The 26514-nt window shown below is 45.2% G+C and overlaps 2 protein-coding genes across 3 annotated transcripts in view; one reads left to right on the forward strand and one right to left on the reverse strand.

The window, feature by feature from the left end:
- Positions 1 to 26514, reverse strand: part of LOC138672691 (multidrug resistance-associated protein 1-like) — a 93552-nt gene that overhangs the window by 20008 nt on the left and 47030 nt on the right. The window contains exons 12-19 of the mRNA XM_069760904.1: positions 25024 to 25150; positions 23936 to 24112; positions 22595 to 22762; positions 21965 to 22145; positions 16379 to 16451; positions 3284 to 3344; positions 1633 to 1852; positions 333 to 487 (exon numbers count right to left, since the gene is read on the reverse strand). Of these exons, the coding sequence (XP_069617005.1) occupies positions 333 to 487; positions 1633 to 1852; positions 3284 to 3344; positions 16379 to 16451; positions 21965 to 22145; positions 22595 to 22762; positions 23936 to 24112; positions 25024 to 25150 (1162 nt within the window). The remainder of the gene's footprint in view (positions 1 to 332; positions 488 to 1632; positions 1853 to 3283; positions 3345 to 16378; positions 16452 to 21964; positions 22146 to 22594; positions 22763 to 23935; positions 24113 to 25023; positions 25151 to 26514) is intronic.
- Positions 1 to 26514, forward strand: part of LOC138672692 (stomatin-like) — a 179527-nt gene that overhangs the window by 1404 nt on the left and 151609 nt on the right. The gene's annotated exons all lie outside the window — the stretch shown is intronic.

Raw genomic sequence — 26514 nt, forward strand, 5'->3', positions numbered from 1 at the left:
AACAAAGTTTATTGACCATATAATAAATATTAAAATAAAATCTTCAAAAGCAAGGAGCACTCTGATGAACTGATGGAGCCATACAATTTCTTAGGCAATCCCTGCGTTGTGTTGTGGCTGTCGAACAGCCGCGGGGACTCGAACATATTATAACACCTTATCTGAGCACGTTCCCTGAGGTATAGTTATATTATATGGCCGCAAAGTGGTTAAAGAAGATAAATCCAAACTTCCCCCAAATTCCACCTGACCTGGGGACTCCCGGTCCTGATAATGCAGGACATTAAAACTGTGATCTAATGATCCAGGCAAGTTATTACCCAACCTCTTACCTTGGTAAATCGATTCAGCACTTGGCCCATTGGAGTCGTTTCGAAAAACTGGAGCGGGAGGTGCAGTATATTGTCCAGCATGTGATTGTGGAGCGCTCGCGAGGAAGAGATGGTACCTCTGGTGATCACATAGGCCCCGTAACAGACACACAGACCTAAAAATCACAGCAGAAGAGACCGAATTGTCCAACACGGTATAATCTGCCTCTGCTCCTCATCCCAGATTATTACAGCAACGTGATGTGACCGTGCGTGAACTTACAAAAATACCGAAAAGTCTTCCCATAGACTTAGCACCAGGCTTGTTCCTTCACAAACTACCTTTCCCAGGTAAAATCTGTATTTTACAGGGGTTATCCCAAACAAGACTATGGCCCCGATTCAGCATCGCATTTCTGCCAGGTTTTTTTTTAGTGTGAATACCTCTCAAAAATGGGGACTTTTTTATTTTTTTTTATTTCTAACAACTCTGTTAAATAAAGTGCGCCTTTTTTCCCCAAGTTGTCCCTTCTGTTAGTTTTCTGATTTTTATGCCTTTTCTAGATTTTAGATTAATTAAATGCGACTAATAAATAATAATAATAATTTTAAAAAATCACTAAATTTGGGGTAACAGTAATCCATTCCCCCCAACCTTGGAGTACGGAATTGATTTTGACGCACGTTTTATGACCTTTTCCGAAATGTGCGACGTTTTCTGCTTAAGAGTCACAAAACCAGCTAAAGACAGAAAAGAAAGACAATTTTCAACTTTGAACAAAATTCATGAATCGCGTCTGCCATTTTGATAAACGTCAGTGAAAACCACAAGTTGCAAAAAAAAAATTAAAAAAAAGTGACTTAGAAACCCCCCACAAATGATGACTCGGGCACTGAGACTTTAATGGGAGGTCTGGGAAACATGCACTTTTCCAATTTTCTACCCAGTCTCTCTTCCGCTCTTCTGACCAACATTTCTTCTACTGGGGACCGTCCACTGTGACCTCTAAAAACGTATGGCACCTTCTCATCCGCACAGATAGCCATTGATCGGACATGCGCCATGTTCTGAAAAGCCACCAAAGCCTATCTACGTATATCTTAGACGAGGCCTGGGCCCAGACTGAGACCAGCTACTCACTTTGTTGAGAGCTTCAGTCTGACCCACCAAAACCTGGAGTTCAGACCTGTCCTCATAACCTTCAATTAGGCAAGAAGTGTCCAAAGCATTATTCAGGTTTCAGGTGAAAGACCCCAACAAAGTAAGGAATGGGGGTCTTAGATGCGTTAGAGTAATACACATAACACGTAATCTCATTACCTTGCACAAAGCCTAAGACTCCATAGACTCCGAGTCTACTGTCCCTCAGCTCGGTCCACTCCGTCTGGTCTTTCACCTCTTTGGCCTCAGTTGCCCACTTGCTCAGCCACACATTTTGTCCTATTGCCATTGCATTTTGTCCAACATATGCAATGACGGTAAAGCAGACCCAAGACCATCCAAAAGCCTGCAGGTACTTCTTCACCACCGACATCTTCATCTACGAGCAGAAGACACCCATTTATACTGGGTTTCAGAATATACTGTGACCAAACAGACCTGGAACCACTGGAATGGTTCAGCTCAGTGACAGCTCTTGGGCACCTGGATCTCTTCCTCTGCTGGTAGGGTGTTGGCCGCCATGCAGTGGTCCATCTGACAGAGCAGAGAACCACTGAGGAGGTTGACGCGTCGTGGCAGTGGGCGTTTACACTTTGAACAAAATGTTAGCTAAGAATCTTGTGTTCATTTAAAATGTTGATTAGCCGCGGAGGATTAATGTATATTGTTTGCGGTCCAGGTGCCATTTTTTCATCATGTGCATGATTTTTTTAGTGTTTTCCCTCACATTCAGATCAATAAAACATAGCAGTGCCAATGGGGGTTTAAATGAGATGTCTGTCCCTATGCTGAGGACAGCTCAGAGCCGGGTGTAGGGGCTCAGCTGCAGAGGTGCTTCACAATGGCCACGATACCGTGAAAAGAACCCAAGCTGATCGGCCCAGGCCCAGCTGATCAGTGGAGGTGTAGGACCCCAACTAATCTGATACCGATGACCCATCCTAAAGATTCAAGACAGAAAACTCCTTTAAAAGGGTTTTATAACCCCCCCATCTGTAATTTCTTTAAAAAAAAAAATAAGCTAACTGTGCTTTATTCACCCACCCAGAGTCCTGCGCTGAATCTCTGCTATTGTCTTTCAGCTGGGATATCACTTCGACAGCACTGCAGACAATCGGTGAGCTCAGCAGCTTGGCCTGAGCTGATGGCATAAGCCCCTAAGAGCTGCTGAGCTCAGTGATGGGCAGCAGCGGGTTGACATCAGGTCAGTGCTGTAAACAATAAAGGACACCGGCAGCGGCTGGCGGAGACTCCGCACTGGACCGGCAGACAGTGAGACATCTGCTTCTTTCTCCGCCACGACTGGTCAGACATTAGCAAAATTCTCAGTTCTTGGGTAAAATGTGTATTCAGTGAAGACTTTCCCACCACTGAGATCGGAGATGGCGGCTGCTACAGATACAGGTCTATGCAGAGAGGAGAAGGTGAAGCTCTGTCTCCAGCTCCTCCCGACTCTCCGTCTCTGCCCTCTGTATAGAATCTTACCCCCATCTCCTATCTGTCTTCACTGAATACACATTTTTCCTGAGAATTGAGATCGATTGATCAGTTTTGGTGGAGACAGAAGCAGAGTTCTCTTAGAAGATCTTTTACAAAGTTGCTTGTTTTTACTTGTACTATTGATTTATGAAATGAATAAAATGACGGTTACGCTTAAAAAAAAATGAATGTGACCGTTCTTATTTAAGGTCAGTGAAGTGATCTGAGGACTCAGACTTCCCCAGTAGGAAGACGATGTGTCTGAAGACATCTTGTCAGTAGAAGATTCTTAGTTCAGTGTGCCATGACTTGGCTTCTGTCTAGCACTTACATTTCCCGTGGCTACCTTCTCTTTATTAATCCTGGGAGCGCTTAACGTGGCAAACAGTTTCCTGGAAATATATAAACCATAAAAATATCAGGTGTAACAACAATTTAAAAAAGTATTCAAAATTTTGTCTTAATTTTATTTTGTAGGCGGGAGTAAAATCAGCTGCAAAACTAAGTTTTATTAGGCTACGCAATGCGTCGTTTTGGAGAAAAACCGCATCCTGCAAAGTTGCCCGCAGGATGCATTTTTTCTCCATAGACTTGCATTAGCGACGCATTGCGACGTATGGCCATAAATCGCGTCCGTCGTGCGACAGATGCGTCGTGTTTTGGCACACCGCCGGCACAAAAAAAAGTTCCATGTAACGTTTTTTGTGCGACGTGTCCACCATTTCCGACCACGCATGCGTGGCCGGAACTACGCCCCCTCCTCGCCGGACATTACAATGGGGCAGCGGATGCGTTGAAAAACTGCATCCGCTGCCCCCGTTGTTCATTTATTTCACAACGTGCGTCAGTACATCGGGACGACGCATGGCAACGGCCCCGTACTGACGCTAGTGTGAAAGTAGCCTTAGGGGTCAGCTTCTGTTTTTCTCGTCACTTGCTGAATAAAGACAGTGTGTGAAGGGTACTGGTTGACCGCTTATTTCAATAGCTAAACTAACGCCCTTTTCTTTCTCTGCACTGAAGTAGCCAGCCCCCCTTCTTTGTACTTGGGTGGCCAGCCTCCCTTCTCTTTCTATGCACTGGGTGTGTCCAGCCCCCATTTCTTTCTATGCACTGGGGTGACTAGACCCCCTTTTCTTTCTCTAAACTGGATTAGTCAGCCCCTCTTTTCTTTCTATGCACTAGGGTGGTTGGCCCCCTTTTCTTTCTATGCACTGGATTAGTCAGCACCCTTTTCTTTCTATGCTCTGGGGTGGCCAGCCCCCTTTTCTTTCTATGAACTGGATAAGTGAGTCCCCCTTCTCCATATATGCATTGGAGTAACCAGCCCCCTTCACACACTGCAGCTCTTAAGTGCCAAAAATGTGATTGCCCTGACATTCCTATATTGGAACATGACAGGAGGAGCAGCTGCAGGGACCCGAGACCAGAGTGACTATGGAAGGATCAGCAAGTGGGGCTGGAAAGGAGCGGGCTAAAGTCTGCGTTGTCGGCGGATCAGTGATGAGCAGCAAAACAGATATGCAGGAATGGGATTTATTCGTCATCGCGTTTCAAAGCGACATTTCTACATCAGGACAAACCACAATGTTGAGAGCAGACAAGTGTGGATATAAACACCGCATTCATACAAAGCAGCACTAAAAGCCGAGCTATGACGCCATATGACCGGAAGACATCATCATCGTCCAGAAAAATGCATAACATTAACAAACAGTTGCAAACAAAAATTAAAATAAAAAGGATGACCACAAATGGTATATGAAATATAGTAATAAGACTACAGAAAGAAAAAGATGTTTTGATCATAAAATGGAGTTGAATCGGTCCGTGCTTGATGACTGTGTACAGAGTTTTATGGTGTGAAACACTCACTAGTGTCGTAAGATGTGAAGACAGACAAAAAAGAAGGAACAAAAAGTGCTGAGTATATAAACTGAACAAAAAAAATAACCACAACACTCTTGTTTTTGCTCTGTTTTCAGGAGCTGAACTGAAAAGATCTAAGATATGGACACAAACGGCCTTTTCCTCTGAAATATTAGTCACAAATTTGTCTTAGGGTACTTTCACACTGGCGTTTTTTTCCAGACGTCGCAATGCGTCGTTTATGGCAAAAAACGCATCCTGCAAAGTTGTTTGCAGGATGCGTTTTTGCCCCATAGATTAACATTAGCGACGCATTGCAACGCTTTGCCACACGTCGCAACCGTCGTGCAACGGTTGCGCCGTGTTGTGGCGGACCGCCGGGAGCAAAAAACGTTACATGTAACGTTTTTTTGCTCCTGACGGACCGCTTTTTCCGACCGTGCATGCGCGGCCGGAACTCCGCCCCCACCTCCCCGTACCTCACAATGGGGCAGCGGATGCGCTGGAGAAATGCATCTGCTGCACCCGTTGTGCAGTGTGTCGAACGCTAGCGTCGGAATCTCTGCCCGACGCATTGCGACGGGCCGAATCCGACGCTAGTGTGAAAGCAGTCTTACTCTGTCTATGTCTTAGTGAGCGCTTCTCCTAATCTGTGACCCCTTCTCCTCTGCCGAGATAACCATCCTCCTCACCGGTGTGGCATATGCAGATGCAGACTAGACACATGATTATTGCATCGGTGGGCCTTACGGTGGCCACAACAAAATGTGCAGCTTCACGGTATCGGGAGGGTCCGGGGGTCTGAAATCAGCCGGTATCTGGTGTGACCACCATTTGACTCATGCAGTGCAACACATCTCCTTTGGATAGAGTTGATTGGGTTGTTGATTGTGGTCTGTGGCTTGTTGGGCCGCTCCTCCTCAATAGCTGCAACGTTGCTGGATATTGGCAGAAACTTGAATACGCCGACCCACAGCATCCCAAACATGCCCAATGGGGGACATGTCCGGTGAGCATGCTGGCCATGCAAGAACTTGGCACAGCCATTGAAGAGGAGTGGGCCAACATCCATAGGCCACATCCTGATCAACTATGTGAAGGAGATGGGCTGCACTGCGTGAGGCAAATGGTCGTCACACCAGATACTGACTGGTTTTGTTGCTTCTTTTATGAAGTTGTTGGATCATTCTGCCAATATATTGCTTTTTGCAGGAACATTCACTCAAGTAGATAACATTTGTTTGACAAGTCATGAAACTTTTTTTTTTATTCAAATAAATTTTTATTAAGAATAACAAGGCAATTAACATGTTACATTTACATTTTCAATATAGAGTATTTCCCCCCCTCCCCCTTCAAACAGCCCCCTTCGATCCCAAAGCCCCCCACCCCCACCCCACAAAGCAGCTCATCTTGTTAATTACTACCATCATTAAAACAATAGAGTATCTAATCCCTCAACCATTCGTATAAGCCACACTTCACATTACTATCCCATAGCAATCCATGGAGACCACATTTTATTGAACGTTTCAGTTTTCCCTTTCTTCTTATAAATCCCTTTTTCTAGTGTCAGGCCCTGTTTCTAGTGTCAGGCCCTGTTTCACATACTGGAGGAACTCTCCTCTTGACGGCGGCTCTTCCCTAATCCAGTTTCTAGCTATCACCTTCCTAGCCATATACAACAATCTGGCTATAGCTATCTTTAGGTGTTTATCCACTCCAATCTCATCCACGCATCCCAACAAACAGACAACTGGATCCCTTGGCACCGTGCATCCATACGCACCTTCCATACCACTCAAAACTACCACCCAGAAGGCAGCCAACCTCGGACATGTCCACATCATATGGAAAATGTCTGCATCCGTAGACTTACACCTCGGACATTCAGAGTCATTACGCAATCCTGCCTTATATAGCACCATCGGAGACCTATAAACTCTGTGTATCACATAGAGCTGTGACAGTCTATACGGTTCACTCAGCGACAGTCTTGGGATCCATTCCAACACCGACTCCCAAGTCTCGTTATCTATTGGGCCCAAATCCCTTTCCCATTTAGCTCTTGCCATTATTGGAAACCCCAATAGAAAAGTGTGCAACAGATCCCTGTACAGAGTGGATATGACTCCTCCAGTCGTCCCATCATTACACACATACTCCAGTACTATATCCCTTTGAATCCTAATACCTCCGTTCCTACTCTGAGCTCCAAAGGCATGCCTCATCCACAAATATTGATACTCCCCTGCAGACCCAAGACCAAATTCCGCCTGCAATTGGGAAAATGATTTCAGTTCACCTTGTTCAATTATTTGATACACATACTGAATCCCTTTGCCCAACCACTCTATCAGTACCCCCAATGCCTCAAATTCTTTCAGATTGTTATTATGCCATAGCGGCGAGTATCTAGTCAAGTCCGTGATCCCACGTATGTGCCTCAATCTACTCCACAGCTTGCGTATCAACAGCAAAGTCGGATATAGCTTCCCCAAACTCTCCAAGGATCCATCCTCCAAACATTGCACCACTGGCCTTCTTTTTGTCACCACCTCCATCAACCGCTGTACTGCCCCAGATGACCCCTCATGCGCCCAGCCCCTTAAATGCTGACTCTGGGCTGCAAGAAAGTACAACTCAGGGTTAGGCAATGCCAGACCCCCATCATCCTTGGGTCGCTGAAGTGTCTCCAGTTTGATACGCGGATGCTGCCTCCCCCAAATCAGATTCCTAAACAGAGAGTTGATCTGTCTAAATTTCCCACGTGGTATCCAAACCGGCGCATTGTGAAGAATATACAGTATTTTCGGCATCAGAATCATTTTGATAAGATTCACCCTGCCTACCACAGACAAATGTAGCTTAAGCCATGCATCCGCTTTTGCCTTGAGGGCACCCAAGATTGGAGTCAGATTCTCATGTATATAGTCAGTGACCGGCATAGATACCCATATTCCCAGGTACTTAAATTTACTCGTCACCTCCAGTCGCCCGTCCTCCAATGGCTCCCCATCCACATCGTCCACCTTAAACAAGATAGACTTACTCCAATTTATCCTAAGTCCCGACACTGATCCGAATCGTTCAATAATCCCAATGGCTCCCTCCAAGGATGCAACCGGGTCAGCCAGAAACAACAAAATATCATCCGCATACAACGCCACCCTTTCTTCAATCACCCCATATTTAAACCCCGTCATCTCATCAGACTGTTGAAGCGTAGCGGCCAGTGGTTCCCCCGCCAGAGCAAACAAAAGGGGGGAAAGCGGACACCCCTGTCTCGTCCCTCTAGCCAATTGTATGGTCCGTGACAACTCCCCGTTTACCCTAACCCTGGCCATCGGCATCGAGTACATTAATTGAATCCATGATATGAACTGCGGTCCAAACCCCATTCTTCGCAACACCTGCCAGAGATACCCCCACTCTACACTATCGAACGCCTTGTGAGCGTCTAAAGATGCAATAACTCTCTGGCCACAGTTATCGGCTTTGAGTTGCAAGTTCATATACAGCCTTCGTAGATTAATCGCAGTTGACCTATCAGGCATAAAGCCAGACTGGTCTGAGTGTATCAGGCCAGAAATAACACTTGTCAACCTCATCGCCAACACCTTAGCCAGGAGTTTAACGTCGATAGTAAGCAAAGAAATTGGCCGATATGAATCCGGCTGTGTCGGGTCTTTCCCCTCCTTTGGAATCACCACTATTGTGGCCTCCCGCATAGATGCCGGTAGCCTTCCACCATTCGTAGCCTCTTCCAAGACCGCCTTCAATTTAGGGATCAACACTTCCCCCAAGCTTTTATAAATTTCGGCAGGAAATCCGTCTACGCCAGGCGCCTTCCCATTAGCCATCGACTGCAATGCCCGTCCCAGTTCTTCCTCCGTAATGGGAGCCTCCAAATCCTCCCTAGCTGTGTCACTCAGCCTCGGGAGCTCCAACTCCTCAAGGAACGCCACCGTGTCCTCCATTGACCCATCTACCCGAGAGGAGTATAAGTCTGCGTAAAAATCTGCAAAAGTCTCCAAAATCTCTGAAGTCTCAGAAACAGCAACACCACTCCCAGTCACCAAAGAGTGAACAAAGGAAGTATTTCTCTGGGCAGATGCCACCAGCGACAGCAAATGACCCACTGATTCACCCTCCTGGTAATAGGCCAAATTCATGAATTCCCTCTTCCTTTCAGCCTTACTCAGCAAGACCGCCTCTAGCTGGCTTTGAGCTGCCTTTAACCTCCTCCCAGCCTCCAAAGTACCCATTATTACCATCTCATCTTCAGCCACCCACAGCCCATCTATCGCCAACCTCTCTGCCTCTCTCGATTTCCGCTTACACCTGCTAATATCCCTAAACAACAGCCCTCTCAAGTACGCTTTCATGGCTTCCCACACAGTAAGCACATCTACGCTACCCTCATTTATCTCAAAAAATTCCACCAATTCCTTCTTAATCTTCTCCAAGTCTATACTGTGTAGCCAATTAGGGTGAATTTTCCACTCCCTTCTGCTCCCGTTCCGTGTCCCCACTGATCGAAATTCCACTTCAACTGGACTATGGTCTGAGAGAGCCCTAGGTAAATATCTCACGTCCCTTACCATCGTATCTAGTAATCGGTTACCCAGTGCCAGATCAATCCTAGACAGCGTACCATGAGCTGGTGAGTAGCATGAATACGCCCTTTCCCCGATATGCCCAACTCTCCATAAATCAACCATGCCCACTTCCCCGACATAAGTCCTAAACGTAGTGGTATGTCCCGCCGTCCTATTCTGGGGTTTTTTGTTCTTATCCCAAAAGTCATCACAGATATTATTAAGGTCGCCGATAATTAGTAATGGTAACGGTCCCCAGCGCTCTACCCTCTCCAGCACCTCTCTTATCTTCTTGCTTGAGTATGGGGGCGGAATATACATTGCCACTATACACATCAATACTCCATTCATTTTACATTTCACCACCACATACTGACCATCGACATCCTCTTTTACCATTACCTCCTCATACTGCACCCCCGCAGGTATTAACACAGACACACCCCTAGAATACGTCGAGAAAGTAGAGTGATACGCCCTCTGTATCCAGCGCCTATTCAATATGTTTACCCTCTCCCGCACTAAATGTGTCTCTTACAAACAAATCATTGAGACCTTCTGTTCGCGGACATACTGCAGACTTGCCGCCCGCCGTGTTTTATCTGCCAGACCTCTCACATTCCAACTCAATATTTTAATACAATCTCCCATCATGTGGCTCATCATTTCTTAAAGTATAAAATTTCCCAAGTATGAGCTGCCCCAACCCTCCCACCCCCCCTGCCCCCTCCCAACTTGCCCCCCTAACCCCCCCAATATAACGCATTCTTCCTCTCATCAAGAGTGGGGCTCCACTGCCCACTGCGAACACTCTCCCTTACTTAACCCTCTCCATTCGCGTCCCGCTGCCATAGCAATCACAATTTCCCCCCCAACTTTCACTTTATTGTATCTTAACATTTCAACTTATATTAACATATAGAAAAAGTACCAAACCAGTTCACAGTACCCAGCATAACCCTCCTCCCCCGTACTTAGTAGTTGGTACTGTCCCCTCCGGCCATTCCTTCAATATGGCCCAGCAAAACCCCCAACAGTTGCTCAACTCTTTAACCATTGCTAACGAGCGCAGAACTCTCCTCTATCGACAGAGAAAACAAATCTCAACTGGATCTCGCCGAAATGTCAGTCGCCCATTCCCTTAAGTTTTTTCTCATGAGTATCAAGCCACTGGGTAGCGTCCTCCGGTGTCAAGAAAAAGTGGGTCTTATTAAAAGCCACCAGTCTCAGCTTGGCGGGAAACATCACTGAGTACTGCACTCCCAGCTCCCTCAGTCGCCGCTTGACTCCAGTAAACTTCATCCGCTGTTTCTGAACCGCAGCGGAATAATCCGGATAAATGGCAATTTTCTGACCTCCAGCCGTCAGATCCTCCATCTCTCTAGCCTTTCTAAGGATAATGTCTCTGTCCCTGTAGTTCAGTATTTTAGCAAGCATGGTATGGGGATTTGCTCCTGGGGCAGGGGGCTGCGGCGGGACCCTATGAGCCCGTTCAACAGCAAAGACTTTTGTCAACACTGTGCTCCCAATCTTCTCCAGCAGCCAGTTCTCCACAAACTTAGTGGGATTTCTCCCCTCAGTCTTTTCAGGCAGCCCCACTATACGTATATTATTTCTTCTGGATTTATTTTCCAGATCCTCATTTTTGGCAGCGAGCTCGGCTATTGCTTGGGCGAACTTCTTTTCAGCTTTTTGAAGCTTAACTATGTGATCTTCTGCCGTGCTCACCCTCTCCTCCACCACTCCTATACGTTTGTCCATTTTCTGCAGAGCCGCATTAATCTGTGCCGTGTCCCCTTTAACTTCCTGCATCTGCTGGGCCAAGGAGTTCAGGGATTGCTGACATGAAGAGATCAGTGTGATAACATCTCGAATGGTACCTTCACACTAAACGATATCGCTAGCAATCCGTGACGTTGCAGCGTCCTGGCTAGCGATATCGTTTAGTTTGACACACAGCAGCGATCAGAATCCTGCTGTGATGTCGTTGGTCGGGGCTAGAGGGCCAGACCTTTCTTTGGTCGCTGGCTCTCCCGCTGACATCGCTGGATCAGCGTGTGTGACACCGATTCAGCGATGTCTTCACTGGTAACCAGGGTAAACATCTGGTTACTAAGCGCAGGGCCGCGCTTAGTAACCCGATGTTTACCCTGGTTACCATCCTAAAAGTAAAAAAAACAAACACTACATACTTACCTAACGCTGTCTGTCCTCCAGCGCTGTGCTCTGCACTCCTCCTGTACTGGCTGTGAGCGTCGGTCAGCCGGAAAGCAGAGCGGTGACGTCACCGCTCTGCTTTCCGGCCGCTGTGCTCACACAGACAGTACACGAGGAGTGCAGAGCACAGCGCTGGAGGACAGACAGCGTTAGGTAAGTATGTAGTGTTTGTTTTTTTTACTTTTAGGATGGTAACCAGGGTAAACATCGGGTTACTAAGCGCGGCCCTGCGCTTAGTTACCCGATGTTTACCCTGGTTACCTGCATCGTTGGTCGCTGGAGAGCGGTCTGTGTGACAGCTCTCCAGCGACCAAACAGCGACGCTGCAGCGATCCGGATCGTTGTCTGTATCGCTGCAGCGTCGCTTAATGTGAAGGGGCCTTAAGAGTCGGCTCCTCTCCCTGTGATATGCCTCCAGGTCCCCCACTAGCCCCAGCCATGCTGCCTCTCTCCTTCCCCCTCTGTACCTCATGCTACTCAGCCTTGCTTGCTTCCTCCTCCTCCTGGTCAGCTCCACCTCCAGATCCTGGTTCTGCCTCCTCAGCAGCCTCCACTCTGGCATACTGCTGCAGCTTTGCGGCCACCTCCATGCGCCGCTGACATGCGGCGTTCTCCTTCTCGGCGTCCTCCCTAGCATCGGAGCCATCTTGGCTGGCTCCTGCATCGCTGGTGCCAGCGTCTTTCTGCCGCCTCCTGGTCATCGCTGCCGACTCCGGACCTGCTGCTCCGCACTGCTGCACTCTCCGGACCTTCAGCCAGCCGGATTTAGGTGAGTTTACCCGAAAATCGGGGTTAAAGCAGGATTTTTGTCCTTATGGCAGCAGGAGCACTCTTCCCTGCTTCCACTCACATGGCCAGCTAGGACACGCCCTCCTAAGTCATTTCCTCATTTGCTGTGAAGAAAAATGAGTTTTTTTTGTGATTTATAGAAAGAATACACAAACAATTAGGTATACAGTCCAACAAAAGAGAAATAACGAGGGCACTCACCAGTCTTCTTATAGTGCAAAAATCGCTTACTTTATTGACGTGACATCTAAAAATCCAAGGTCGGGTTACCGATGGAGCCGAAGCTCAGGTGAGCAGGAGGGAGTGGAGACTCCACTCCCTCCTGCTCACCTGAGCTTCGGCTCCATCGGTAACCCGACCTTGGATTTTTAGATGTCACGTCAATAAAGTAAGCGATTTTTGCACTATAAGAAGACTGGTGAGTGCCCTCGTTATTTCTCTTTTGTTGGACTGTATAGTTGGACTTGTTTCATATACGAGGAGCACCCGAGGTGTGCAATGTGGCAGCAAAGGTTAACCCATTTAAGCACTGAAGTGTGAATTTACCACTTGGCTTGTGACCGTTCTTTTTGAAGGCAGTGCCGCCCCATTTACCCTTTTTATAGAAACAATTAGGTATATTGCATTCGAAAACCCCTCTGGAAGCATAAACATGTCATTATTCAGGAGCCTAATGTGTGGTCTCAACCTGCTAGGAGCCGCTATGTTTCTGATGGTGGGCGCTCTTCTGAAAGTGGCTCCAGGGTTTCCAGGAAGATATTTGCCCAAAATTGGGCCATTCAAAAGTATGTGCCAGTGGACTTGCAGAACATTGCAGATTGCAGTATTTGTAGAACAGTAAGTTGTAATGAAGTCTGATTCAAAATTGGTGGGATCAGTAGGGTTCTGCTGCAATCAGTAGGGTTCTGCTGGGATCAGTAGGGTTCTGCTGGGATCAGTAGGGTTCTGCTGGGATCAGTAGGGTTCTGCTGCGATCAGTAGGGTTCTGCTGCGATCAGTAGGGTTCTGCTGCGATCAGTAGGGTTCTGCTGCGATCAGTAGGGTTCTGCTGCGATTAGTAGGGTTCTGCTGCGATCAGTAGGGTTCTGCTGCGATCAGTAGGGTTCTGCTGCGATCAGTAGGGTTCTGCTGCGATCAGTACGGTTCTGCTGCGATCAGTACGGTTCTGCTGGGATAAGTAGGGCTCTGCTGGGATCAGTAGGGTTCTGCTGGGATCAGTAGGGTTCTGCTGCGATCAGTAGGGTCAGGCTGGGATCAGTGTGGTTCTGCTGCGATTAGTAGGGTTCTACTGCGATCAGTAGGGTTTTGCTGCGATCAGTACGGTTCTGCTGCGATCAGTACGGTTCTGCTGCGATCAGTACGGTTCTGCTGCGATCAGTACGGTTCTGCTGCGATCAGTACGGTTCTGCTGCGATCAGTACGGTTCTGCTGCGATCAGTACGGTTCTGCTGGGATCAGTAGGGTTCTGCTGGGATCAGTAGGGTTCTGCTGGGATCAGTAGGGTTCTGCTGCGATCAGTAGGGTTCTGCTGCGATCAGTAGGGTTCTGCTGGGATCAGTAGGGTTCTGCTGGGATCAGTAGGGTTCTGCTGGGATCAGTAGGGTTCTGCTGCGATCAGTAGGGTTCTGCTGCGATCAGTAGGGTTCTGCTGGGATCAGTAGGGTTCTGCTGGGATCAGTAGGGTTCTGCTGGGATCAGCAGGGTTCTGCTGCGATCAGTAGAGTGCTGTTTTCTGGCATTATTATTAGTAAGTAGTTACTGTTGTGTAATTTTAATGCCATTGTAGGCGCTATTGATTCAGTTATTGGGGTAACTACGTTTAGAAAGTATTGTCCTCTATTTTGACACCTTTTCATTTCATCAATCCTCTTTTTACACATGGTCAAATTTATAGATTACGAGAGGGAATTAGTAGAAAGTTCTTGTCACCTAAAACCTATCCCTAAAACAACACTTAACCTAAAACATTAATGATAGCTGTAAACAAAAGAGAAAACTGCTCACAATATAAGTTACTCTGCAAGATAGTCTATTGTAAAGATGTGTAAAGAACACAGGTGCTGCTGCTCATCTCTTCCCTTTTCAGCTGCGGAATGACAGAAGAGATAGGACTTAGCCAGGGAGGAGGAGCCCAACGATATATTTATCCAATTGTAAACAGGGCAAAGGGGAGAGGCTCCGGCTGCAGCTGGTTGTCTTACAGCCAGAGTTAGGACAGTGTGAATGAACTAGGGTGGACAGTGCTGATATCCTGAGATATAAACAGAAGATTTCTGGATACATTTTCAGTTTTAATTGCAATATGAATCAAAATAGGAGGGTAGGAGATTAAGAAGGGAATTGCTGCGATTTTGTGCATTTCATAGTTAGTGTTTCTGCTGGTGTAAAGGAATTTTGGCATTAAAATAACTTCTTTCCATATACTCTACCAGTCTGAACAAGTAAATGTAGCGCTGGCCTGTAAGGAGGTGGTGGGGACCCCAACGTGCCTTCTCTCTCCTGGACGCTGTTCACACGGTTACACGGCACCTCATTGTTATTGATGGGATATGTAATGTTTATATACTGTGATGTCATGTACTGTTTAGATAGCTTAGATAATATAGGACAATACTGCGGTAGAATGGAGGGGGGCACATTAGTGATAGAGGACAGCATAGAATAGAGTTGGAGAAAGGCAGATCAGGGGTTAAATAAATGGGATGGACAGCATAGAGCAGGAAAGTATAATCAGGATACTTCCTGATTTGAGGCAGAAGACCGGGCAGCCTGCCCAAGGGCAGGTTGTGTGAGCAGTAGTGAAGCAGAGTGTTACAGGCAGTGGGGATAAAGCTGTTGCAGTAAGGGGCCCCAGGCAGCAAACAGTGCCAATGGGCACCAGCTTGACAAGACCATCCCCAAGCAGGATCCGGGGTCTATGACCGGGGCAGGAGCAGCTGAGATAGTGTTCCCGGCACCTCTTCCCACTGGAGCTGGACGAGGGGCTGATAAGGAGCTGGTGACAGGAGAGGCACAGATGGGACACAGACTGTCCAAGGATACAGTTGGGCTTCCCAGGAAAAGGAAGCTGATAGAGAAGATAGGGCCTGTAAGGACGGCAGGGAAAAATATGAAGATGACGGTGTTTGCCTTGTGCTGTCAATGTGATGAAAGTACTGCTGTCCAGAAAAGACTTGTGACAATTAACCGATTTGTGAAGCCGGAGTGACAGCACTTGAGTAGAACCCGGCAGTGACCGTAAGCGTTTTGAAGCGCACACTGTACACACAGCAAGAGAGACATTACATTTCATCTGTGAGGTGCCAGGGTGTGGGAACAGAACAGACCATTGCCACGACTACCACCCTGGCCGTCTTACAGGCCATTGAGTTTCAACTTTTGGGGAGAACAGACTGATGGGGGTAATTAAGATGGATCACACTTAACAGTAGACACTAACATTTTTTAGTTTTTATGATTTTCTTTGTGTTCCTGAAATAATTTTGGTTTTCTACAGGTTTTCTACACTATGTTAATTTCTTTTTGACCTTTTCTATTTTCATCAAACACATCACATGGAATGAACATTATCCAGGGATAATGCCTCGTATGGCAAACAGAGGAGTGGGAGAGGCTCCTGCTGAAGTCAGTTGTCCCACAGCGTGACCCAAGGATGTGAGAAGGGGGAGGCAGAACATGGCTGATCACATGGGACACAGTACAATTGATTTTATATTACTTTTAATAGCAAAATGAGACAAAACACGATCAAAGATAAGATTAACCACGGGATTGCTGGAAAACAGTTACATATTATATAAATAGCTATTAGCTTATCTCTCAGGTTTATTGTTCTTTTTAATAATTCCCTAATATACTCATCTTAGCTTCCTTCCACAAAAACCTATGTTATTATGTACAAATGAAAAAATACTGTATACATTGCATTCTGAATTAATAGAACACCATACCTTTCCTTTTTAACCTTGACATCATCAGGTTTCCTCAGACTTCTTACATTTCCTGCATTCTTCATTTTGCCGGCTAAAAATAATGTGTACAATAATAATAATAATAATAATAATGCACAAGGACATCCTACAAAGTACTGTAGTTTTAACCCTTTAGTGACAGAGCAAATTTTGTACGTAATGACCGAGCCAATTTTTACAATTCTGACCACTGTCACTTTATGAGGTTATAACTCTGGAACGCTTCAACGGATCCCAGTGATTCTGAGAATGTTTTTTCGTGACATATTGTACTTCATGTTAGTTGTAAATTTTATTCGATATAACTTGCGATTATTTATGAAAAAAACAAATTTGGCAACAAATTTGAAAATTTTGCAATTTTCAAACTTTTAAATTTTGTGCCCTTAAATCAGAGAGATATGTCACACAAATAGTTAACAAATAACATTTCCCACATGTCTACTTCACATCAGCACAATTTTGGAAACAATTTTTTTTGTTAGGGCGTTATAAGGGTTAAAAGTTGGCCAGCCATTTCTCATTTTTCCAACAAAATTTACAAAACCTTTTTTTTTTTAGGGACCATCTCACATTTGAAGAAGTGAGCTTCGGTGATCAATTTAACAGGAAATACCCAAAAGTGACACCATTCTAAAAACTGCACCCTTCATGGTGCGCAAAACAACATTCAAGAAGTTTATTAACTCTTCAGGTGCTTCATGCGAACTAAAACAATGTGGAAGGAAAAAAAAATGAACATGTTACTTTTTTCACAAAAAATTTACTTTGGAACCAAACTTTTTTATTTTCACAAGGGTAACAGGAGAAAATGGACAACAAAATTTGTTGTGCAATTTCTCCTGAGTACGGCGATACCTTATATGTGGGGGAAAGCCACCTTTTGGGCACATGGCAGGGCTCAGCAGGGAGGGAGCACCATTTGACGTTTTTAACTCAAAATTGGCTGGAATCAATGGCGGGTGCCATTTCGCGTTTGGTTATCAACTAATGTACCTAAACAGTGGAATCCCCCCAATTATAACTCCAACCCTAACACAGCTCTATCCCCAACACATCCCTAACCATAATCCCAACTCTAACCCCAACCCTAACCCTAGCTCTAACCCTAGCCCCAACCCTAACCCTAGCCCAACCCTAGCTCTAACCCTAGCCCCAACCCTAACCCAAGCTCAACCCTAGCTCTAACCCTAGCCCCAACCCTAACCCAACCCTATCTCTAACCCCATCCCTAGCCCAACCCTAACCCTAGCCCCAACCCTAATGGAAAAAAAATACATTTTTTTAATATAATTATTTTTACCTACAGTGGGTGCGGAAAGTATTCATATCCCTTTAAATTTTTCACTCTTAGTTTCATTGCAGCCATTTGGTAAATTCAAAAATGTTCATTTTTTTCTCATTAATGTACACTCTGCACCCCATCTTGACTAAAAAAAGAACAGAAATGTTGTAATTTTTGCAAATTTATTAAAAAGAAAAACTGAAATATCACATGGTCATAAGTATTCAGCCCCTTTGCTCAGTATTGAGGAGAAGCCCCTTTTGAGCTAGTACAGCCATGAGTCTTCTTGGGAATGATGCAACAAGTTTTTCACCCCTGGATTTGGGGATCCTCGGCCATTGTTCCTTGCAGATCGTCTCCAGTTCCGTCAGGTTGGATGGTGAATGTTAGTGGACAGCCATTTTCAGGCCTCTCCAGAGATGCTCAATTAGGTTTAGGTCAGGGCTCTGGCTGGACCAGTCAAGAATGGTCACAGAGTTGTTCTGAAGCCACTCCTTTGTTATTTTAGCTGTGTGCTTAGGGTCATTGTCTTGATGGAAGGTGAACCTTCGGCCAAGTCTGAGGTCCAGAGCACTCTGGAAGAGGTGTTCATCCAGGATATCTCTGTACTTGGCCGCATTCATGTTTCCTTCAATGACAACCAGTCGTCCTGTCCCTGCAGCTGAAAAACCCCCATAGCATGATGCTGCCACCACCATGTTTCACTGTTGGGATTGTATTGGGCAAGTGATGAGCAGTCCCTGGTTTTCTCCACACATACTGCTTAGAAACATTACCAAAAAGGTCTATCCTCATCTCATCAGACCAGAGAATCTTATTTCTCATAGTCAGAGTCCTTCATGTGTTTTTTAGCAAACTCTATGTGGGCTTTCATATGTCTGGCACTGACGAGAGGCTTCCGTCGGGCCACTCTGCCATAAAGACCCGACTGGTGGAGGGCTTAAGTGATAGCTGACTTTGTGGAACTTTCTCCCATCTCCCTACTGCACCTCTGGAGCTCAGCCACAGTGATCTTGGGGTTCTTCTTTACCTCAGAAAACATACGATAAATCCAGGAGGAATAGAATTAAAAGAAGTCTCTGTTTATTTCTTCATTTAAGAATAGTAACTATGGTAAACCACTCAGAAAATATGAAGCATAATTATATCTCACAGCATAATGCACAAAATTTCAAAGTATAGCAGTGTTATTCCAATTTTTTCTTCTTTACCTCTCTCACCAAGGCTTTTCTCCTACGATTGCTCAGTTTGGCTGGATGGCCAGGTCTAGGAAGACTGCTGGTGGTCCCAAACTTCTTCCATTTAAAGATTATGGAGGCCACTGTGCTCTTAGGAACCTTAAGTACTGCAGAAATTCTGTTGTAACCTTGGCCAGATCTGTGCCGTGCTACAACTCTGTGTCTGAGCTCCTTGGCCAGTTCCTTTGACCTCACGATTCTCATTTGGTCTGACATGCACTGTGAGGCTTGTTTCACACTTCCGTCTTCTGACGGGCGTCATAATGCGTTGTAAAATGGTTCCAGGCATGCTCAAATGTAAAAACAGGATCTGTCACTGGATTCCTGCGTTTCACAGTGTGCGCAGGATCAGTGTCCATAGGCTCCCATTCGGTGGAACGACGTATGACGCAGGAGGCATCCTGGCACGTTTTTCCACTGCATACAAAAAACGTTCCTTTGAACGTTTTTTCCAAACGACGGGCTGTCAAATTCTGCAGTATCCAGTACACCACGGACGAAACGTGTGGCCATACGTCGGGATAAGTCGCTAATACAAGTCTATGAGAAAATGCAGGATACTGTTTTCTCAAAAAACGACGTTTCTCGACAGTAGCTCAAAGACGGAAGTGTGAAAGAGGCCTCAGCTGTGAAGTCTTAAGGTACCTTCACACTGAACGATATCGCTAGCGATCCGTGACATTGCAGCGTCCTGGATAGCGATATCGTTGAGTTTGACAGGCAGCAGCGAACAGGATCCTGCTGTGCCATCGTTGGTCGGAGCAGAAAGTCCAGAACTTTATTTCGTCGCTGGACTCCCGCAGACATCACTGAATCGGCGTGTGACGCCGATTCAGCAATGTCTTCACTTGTAACCAGTGTCTGTCCCCCGGCGCTCTGCTTCTCTGCACTGTGTAAGCGCCGGCCGGAAAGCAGAGCACAGCGGTGACGTCACCACTGTGCTTTCCGGCTGGCGCTCACAGTCAGTGCAGAGAAGCACAGCGCCGGGGGACAGACACCGGAATGTAAGTATGTAGTGTTTTTTTTTTTACGTTTACGCTGGTAACCAGGGTAAACATCGGTTTACTAAGCGCGGCCCTGCGCTTTGTAACCCGATGTTTACCCTGGTTACCCGGGGACTTCGGCATTGTTGGTTGCTGGAGAGCTGTCTGTGTGACAGGTCTCCAGCGACCACACAGCGACGCTGCAGCGATCGGGATCGTTGTTTAGATCGCTGCAGCGTCGCTAAATGTGACGGTACCTTTATATAGACAAGTTTGTGCCTTTCCAAATCACGTCCTATCAGTTTAATTAAACACAGCTGGACTCCAATGAAGGAGAACATCTCAAGGAGGATCACAAGGAAATGGACAGCATGTGACTTGAATAGGAGTGTCTGAGAAAAGGTTCTCTATACTTATGACCATGTGATATTTCAGTTTTTCTTTTTTATTAAAATTTGCAAAAATTTCTACATTTCTGTTTTTTCTTTCAGTCAAGATGGGGTGCAGAGTGTACATTGATGTGAAAAAAAAAATGAACTTTTATGATTTTACCAAATAGCTGCAATGAAAAAAACAGTGAAAAATGTAAAGGGGTCTGAGTACTTTCCCCACCCTCTTTAACTAAGGGAGTTACAAGGGGGTTTGTTATCCTTTTTTTAATTTTGATCACTGTGATAGCGTCTATCACAGTGATCAAAATGAACCAATAGGAAAAAACTCCTAATGTTGCCGGCTGGCAGACTGCGCATGCGCCTACCATTTTCTTCTGGAGAAGACGCCGACGGCAAGAGCCAGAGGGACTGGGGGATGCCGGAGGTACTGGGGGTGCTTGGGGGACCTCATTTCTCTCTCCTCTGGTATTCAAGATCATATCAGAGGAGTGAGAAATAAATGGAAAATCGGACTTTTTTTCTTTTTTTGCGGTCGCCGTTCTTCGTGAATAACGGCGACCGCAACACTGGGGACAGTAAAAACTGCCGTCATTAAAAGGTGTATCGGCGGTCATTAAGGGGTTAAAGAGACTTGAATATTGATGAAATATACTTATTATATAGATCATTAATGAAAACAGGTTGCCACAGATTTTCTTTTTTTTTTCTGCCTAAGCTCTAACCACTCTCGGAGTATTCTAAAGTTATCGCTTGAGCAGCTCAGAGCTCTGCTGTCTCCTTACTTCCTGGATTCTGGCAGGGCGGGCTCTCTTACTTGAGTGACAATTCTGGCGAGTAGCAGGGCTGTAGTATTAGTAGAACCATAAAGCTCAGCACAAATTCTGCTAGCACATATGCAGCCATCAATGACTTGTTATGGAGTCTATACTGATAACACTATATTAACACATGAATAACAGGACAATAGAACATGCACACAGCTCAGGAAAGTGAGAGCTATAATTAGGGCAGCTGCTCAAAAAACAGACAAGAAAGCTGGTGATTTAGCAAGATTTATAAATAGCATTTTGTCAGAAGAAATCAATGGCATGGAGAGAAGTAACTGGTATGTTAGGAGTTAACCCATCTCTTGACTGTAACTACCACGCACAGTGGGCAGGCAATAGTGGCCGAGCTCCATGTAAACCAGCTTTACACTATGAAAGATAAAAGCTCTCACTGCAGGAGAATGAAAGCAGATAGAAAAAGCAAGTCAATTGGAAACTTGTTTATTTTTATGATGTCCAATTAACTGAAGCAATTTAATAATGTGAGAATAACCCTTTGAAGAAAACGGTGACGAAACAATACGACCGTGTACATGGCCTGTTCTCATACACAAAATAAAGGAATTGCACTTCTATGTAGAAGGAGGTAAAAAAATAAAATTTAGGGAAGAAAGAAATAATAGAGATATACAAAACAGGGATAAAATGCCTTCATAGAAACCAGAAGAAATCCAATGAAATTCCACAAAGGTTAGAAAGGGTAGACAGAAAAGAATTACATTACAAGGTACAGGGGTCTCTTTATGAAACACTAATCTCAACCATTTTTGTGTTACAAGAGGAAATCTATTGTGAAATTTTATGGGAGTCACTAGAGAAAAAAAAAAAGCAAATACTTACAGGTCATCTCTGTAAAACTTTCTTTCCTTGCTCCAGATGCCATTATCATATCGGCAAAGTCTTTTCGGGTAGAGACCAGCTCGGCGTATGTCCCCGTCTGACCTATTCTCCCATCTTCCATGACCACAATAAGGTCCACCAGAGGCAGGACAGTCAGGCTGTGCGTCACCAGAATTCTGGTCTGTGGACAAAAAGGCAAAAATCAATGACCCTTCAAAAAGGACCGGTCTCCAGGTCAAAAGTGGACAGACTTTGCTCTTTGTATATTCCCATTGCTCCCCTGAGTAAGCCTTGTTTTTTTTCAATTCGCCAAACAGTTCCAGAGATAAAAGCCTTTATATTTCACGCTAATTTTTACGGTCTTTACGAAAAGGGCGTGGCTTACAGGATCCTCTTGGGCGTGTCTTTAGGTTGCTCTGCATAATTACAGTGAGCGTCTCCCTCCTTGGTAAAGACCATAAAAGCACTAAATAAAAAGGCCTCTCTCTCTATACTAATATAGAAACACTTGTTTTGTTGGTAACAGGGCGCCACTGCCCAGTATTGGCGGCCACAAAATGACCCATTTCACATGTAAGATTTACACTAGTGTGCAGTGTTCCATGCATCACATGACGCATACATTTATACCTTATTTTTCAAAAGTCCATTGCATCCAATAACTTTATCAAATAAATGCTTTCCCACGTGTACATCGACGGCAGATAACGGGTCATCCAGCAGGTAGAGGTCGGCGTTATTATATACGGCTCGCGCCAGGCTGACCCGCTGCTTCTGGCCTCCACTTAGGTTGACACCCTGTATACAAAAAGATACACACAGATAAGCAGATGGCACCCACAGACATGACACTTTTATATGGACGACCTGTAACTAAAAAAAAACAAAAAAAAACAAGTTACCCCCTATCCCAGGATCAGTGGGGGTCCAGCACCCCCACAAATCAACCATGTTAGTTCTGGTCAACCCCTTTACGGATAACATTTTTGGATGAAATGATGATGTATCCAGCTTATTTACCCAATAATTGCCTTCAGTTATATCCTTGGACAAGAATACCATTTCCTCTATCGTCTTGTATATTCATGTCATTTTTAGTTTCAAAATTCAGTGTTAATTATTGTCCTTATTTTGGTCAGAGTTTTGTTTTTCCGATTTTCTACACTTTCCCCAAAAGCACATTATGATAACCTGACATTTTGTGTTGTCTGTAGCTCATTGCGAGCTTAGCTGCACAGATAGGGACAATACTAGCAGAGTCATCTCAATATCTTAAAACAGGTCAGTCAAGTGAATGACAGCAATACTGGATGCCTGAAAAGGAAAGGTTAATAGTATCCTCCCTAATAAGTCTGCACATATGGTTACTCCCTTGTGTTTTGGGGATTGGGCTGTAGTTCATCACTTCACGGCGACTAATAACACAGACCACCGAAAAAAAATTCATGGCGTCTTCCTGGGGCTCTTTGGAGCACGGATTCAGAACATTGCACTGGAGAGACAAACACCTCTAGTTTCTTAGATATAGTTGAACTTATAGCATTTTAGTTCGTTCTTTAAAGTGCACCTTGCACCAAACTTTTCATGATGAACTGGACACTGGATGTAATAGTGGGTGCAGAGTGATATATTATGTGTTTTTTTTTTATTTTTCCTCTTTGCTACAGAGATATTCGCAATCAAAGTATTTGGCACCTAATGAGTTAACATTTACTTGGACTCAGACAGTTTTCACTGGGGGCGTGTACTTCTTCCCCCTGTATGATGCTGACCAATCATAAGTAAGCAGCCACAAACAAAAAAAAAAAAAACGCCCCCACCATGGCTTAAAGAAGTTAGATGAAATTAGAAACACAACATTGCTATCATATTTAAAAATGTCATTATATCAAATTGATGAAAGCACAGTAATAGATTTTTTTTGGGTAACGTATATATCTATTGCATAGCATTTAGATAAAGATGTCTCACCCTCTCGCCAATCTCAGTTTGGTCTCCGCGTGGCAAGAGCTCCAGGTCCGGCAGGAGAGCACACGCTTCTAGAACGCTCTCATAAAATGGCTTATTCAGGGTCTGACCAAAGAGGATGTTCTCCTGAAATAAGGAGTTCTGGATCCACGCTTGTTGGGACACGTAGGCTACCGAGCCCTAATTGTTAGAAAGCAGAATATTATAAATTATTAGAGAGCTTTAAAACATCAATAACATATTTGATACAGATGCTTTATTAGCAGGTTTATCTTGCTTTGCACTGATGAGGGGCAAAAACCCTTAAACACAAGTCTGGTTATAGTTTTGCTTTATATCACAAGTTATGTAACGAGGTTGTTGAAAGGGAATCTGTCACAAGTTATTTGCTACCCCATCTGAGAGAAGAATGGTGTGCGGGCAGAAATCATAATTCCAGTGATGTCTCACCTACTTTGTTGCTTGCTGCAATTTTGCTAAAATCACTCTTTTCTACCAATTCTCTGAATACTGAGCTTTGTATGGCCCGCCACACCACTGATTGGTGGGGACGTGGTTATACGGAACTCATGAATATGATGAATAGGAGTTACTAACATGTGACAGAATGACTGACGGTAAAGAGCCCACTGATACCAGCATGGTCCTGTAATAGGAGCCACTGGTGTAACCAGTCCATTCATGACATTTCTTCCCTCCTAAGTCACTGACGGGGTCACACTTCTCTGTCGGGCATCTGATGGAGAAATCTGGGTTTGGTGAATGCCAGGAGAACGTTACCCCCTGACTGCACTGTGCCCACCATACAGTTTAGTGGTGGAGGATAATATGGGGGTGTTATTTTGGGACCGGACTAGTGCCATTGATGTGAAATCTTAATAATTCAGCATACAAGACATTTTGGACAATTGCATTGTGGGAACAGATTGGTGAACGCCCTTTTCTGTTCCTCATGCCCAAAGTCCAAGTTTGGATTAACAAATAGAAGATGAAAAGATGCGTACAATAAATTACATTCTTCTCTAGGCCGACAATACGCTGTAATATGAGAAGTGGTTGCACATGAACTTGCACAGTAACTGCAGACCTACTTGTCTCTGCACAGATCCTTCTAGTTTATTCATCTCCCCGAGGATCGCAGATAAGAAGGACGATTTTCCAGACCCAACTTGGCCAACAACAGCGATTAAGGAGCCTTCAGGAATCTTAATATGAAGACTGAATAAAAAAAACAAAGAAAAAAAAAACAACTACATTATGTTTCTGTTCTTTGGGATTAAATAGGTTCTCTGATGCCTCTCACTTCGTTGTGTTGTGTTGACCGATGGCTGCCAGGACGGGTGCACACAAATAGTGCAGGTACCAGACTGCTCACCTCCCCATGCTGACGTGAGAGGCGATTGATAACCCTTTTAAAACATTTTATTTTTATTTTTTTTATATATATTATGTTTATTGAATTTAAAATAACAGTACATATAAACAGTACAATTAGACAGATCATATATGAACAGTACGAGTATGCAAATAGCAGTCACCAATCAGTGACTTTCATCCCTCCCTGCATTTCCCCTGGCTCACTCTCCACATTCGATCCCATCACAGAAGAAGTCTCCAGGCTCCTCTCCTTTTCTCGTCCGACTACATGCACCAACGACCCCATTCCCTCACATCTCCTCCAGTCTCTCTCTCCAGTCGTCACAACTCACCTAACTACAATCTTTAATCTCTCCCTCTCCTCTGGTATTTTCCCCTCCTCCTTCAAACTCTATCATTACTCCATTACTAAAGAAAACCACCCTCGACCCATCCTGCACAAACAACTACAGACCAGTCTCCAATCTCCCCTTCATCTCTAAACTCTTGGAGCGCCTGATATACTCCTGCCTTACCCGTTACCTCTCCACTCACTCCCCCCTCGAGCCTTCACAGTCCAGTTTCCGCCCCCTACATTCGACAGAAACTGCACTCAAAGTGACCAATGACCTTCTGACAGCAAAACGTAACTGTGACCACTCTCTGCTCATTCTTCTCGACCTTTCTGCAGCTTTCAACACTATTGACCACCCTCTCCTGCTCTCTAGGCTCCAGTCACTAGGCATTAAGGACACTGCTCTCTCCTGGTTCTCCTCCTACTTTTCTGATCGCTCCTTCAGTGTTCTGTTCTCTGGCTCCACTTCATCTCCTCTTCCTCTCGCTGTAGGGGTACCTCAGGGCTCAGTCCTTGGCCCCCTTCTCTTCTCTCACAGCCCCAGTTGGACAGACCATCAGCAGATTTGGCTTTCAGTACCATCTTTATGCCGATGACACACAACTATACACGTCATCCCCTGGCCTTACTCCCGTTGTATTACAGAACGCCACTGACTGTCTGTCCGCAGTCTCCGACATCATGTCCGCTCTGTCTGAAACTCAACCTCTCCAAAACTGAACTTCTTCTGCTCCCACCATCTACTAACCTCCCTAAATCTGGCAATTCCCTCTCCGTGGGTGGCACCATAATAACACCCCGGCAGCAGGCGCGCTGTCTGGGTGTTATGTTTGACTCCGATCTCTCCTTCACATCCCATGTACAATCTCTT

This window comes from Ranitomeya imitator, chromosome 3 (assembly GCF_032444005.1).
Source record: "Ranitomeya imitator isolate aRanImi1 chromosome 3, aRanImi1.pri, whole genome shotgun sequence".
NCBI lineage: Eukaryota > Metazoa > Chordata > Amphibia > Anura > Dendrobatidae > Ranitomeya > Ranitomeya imitator.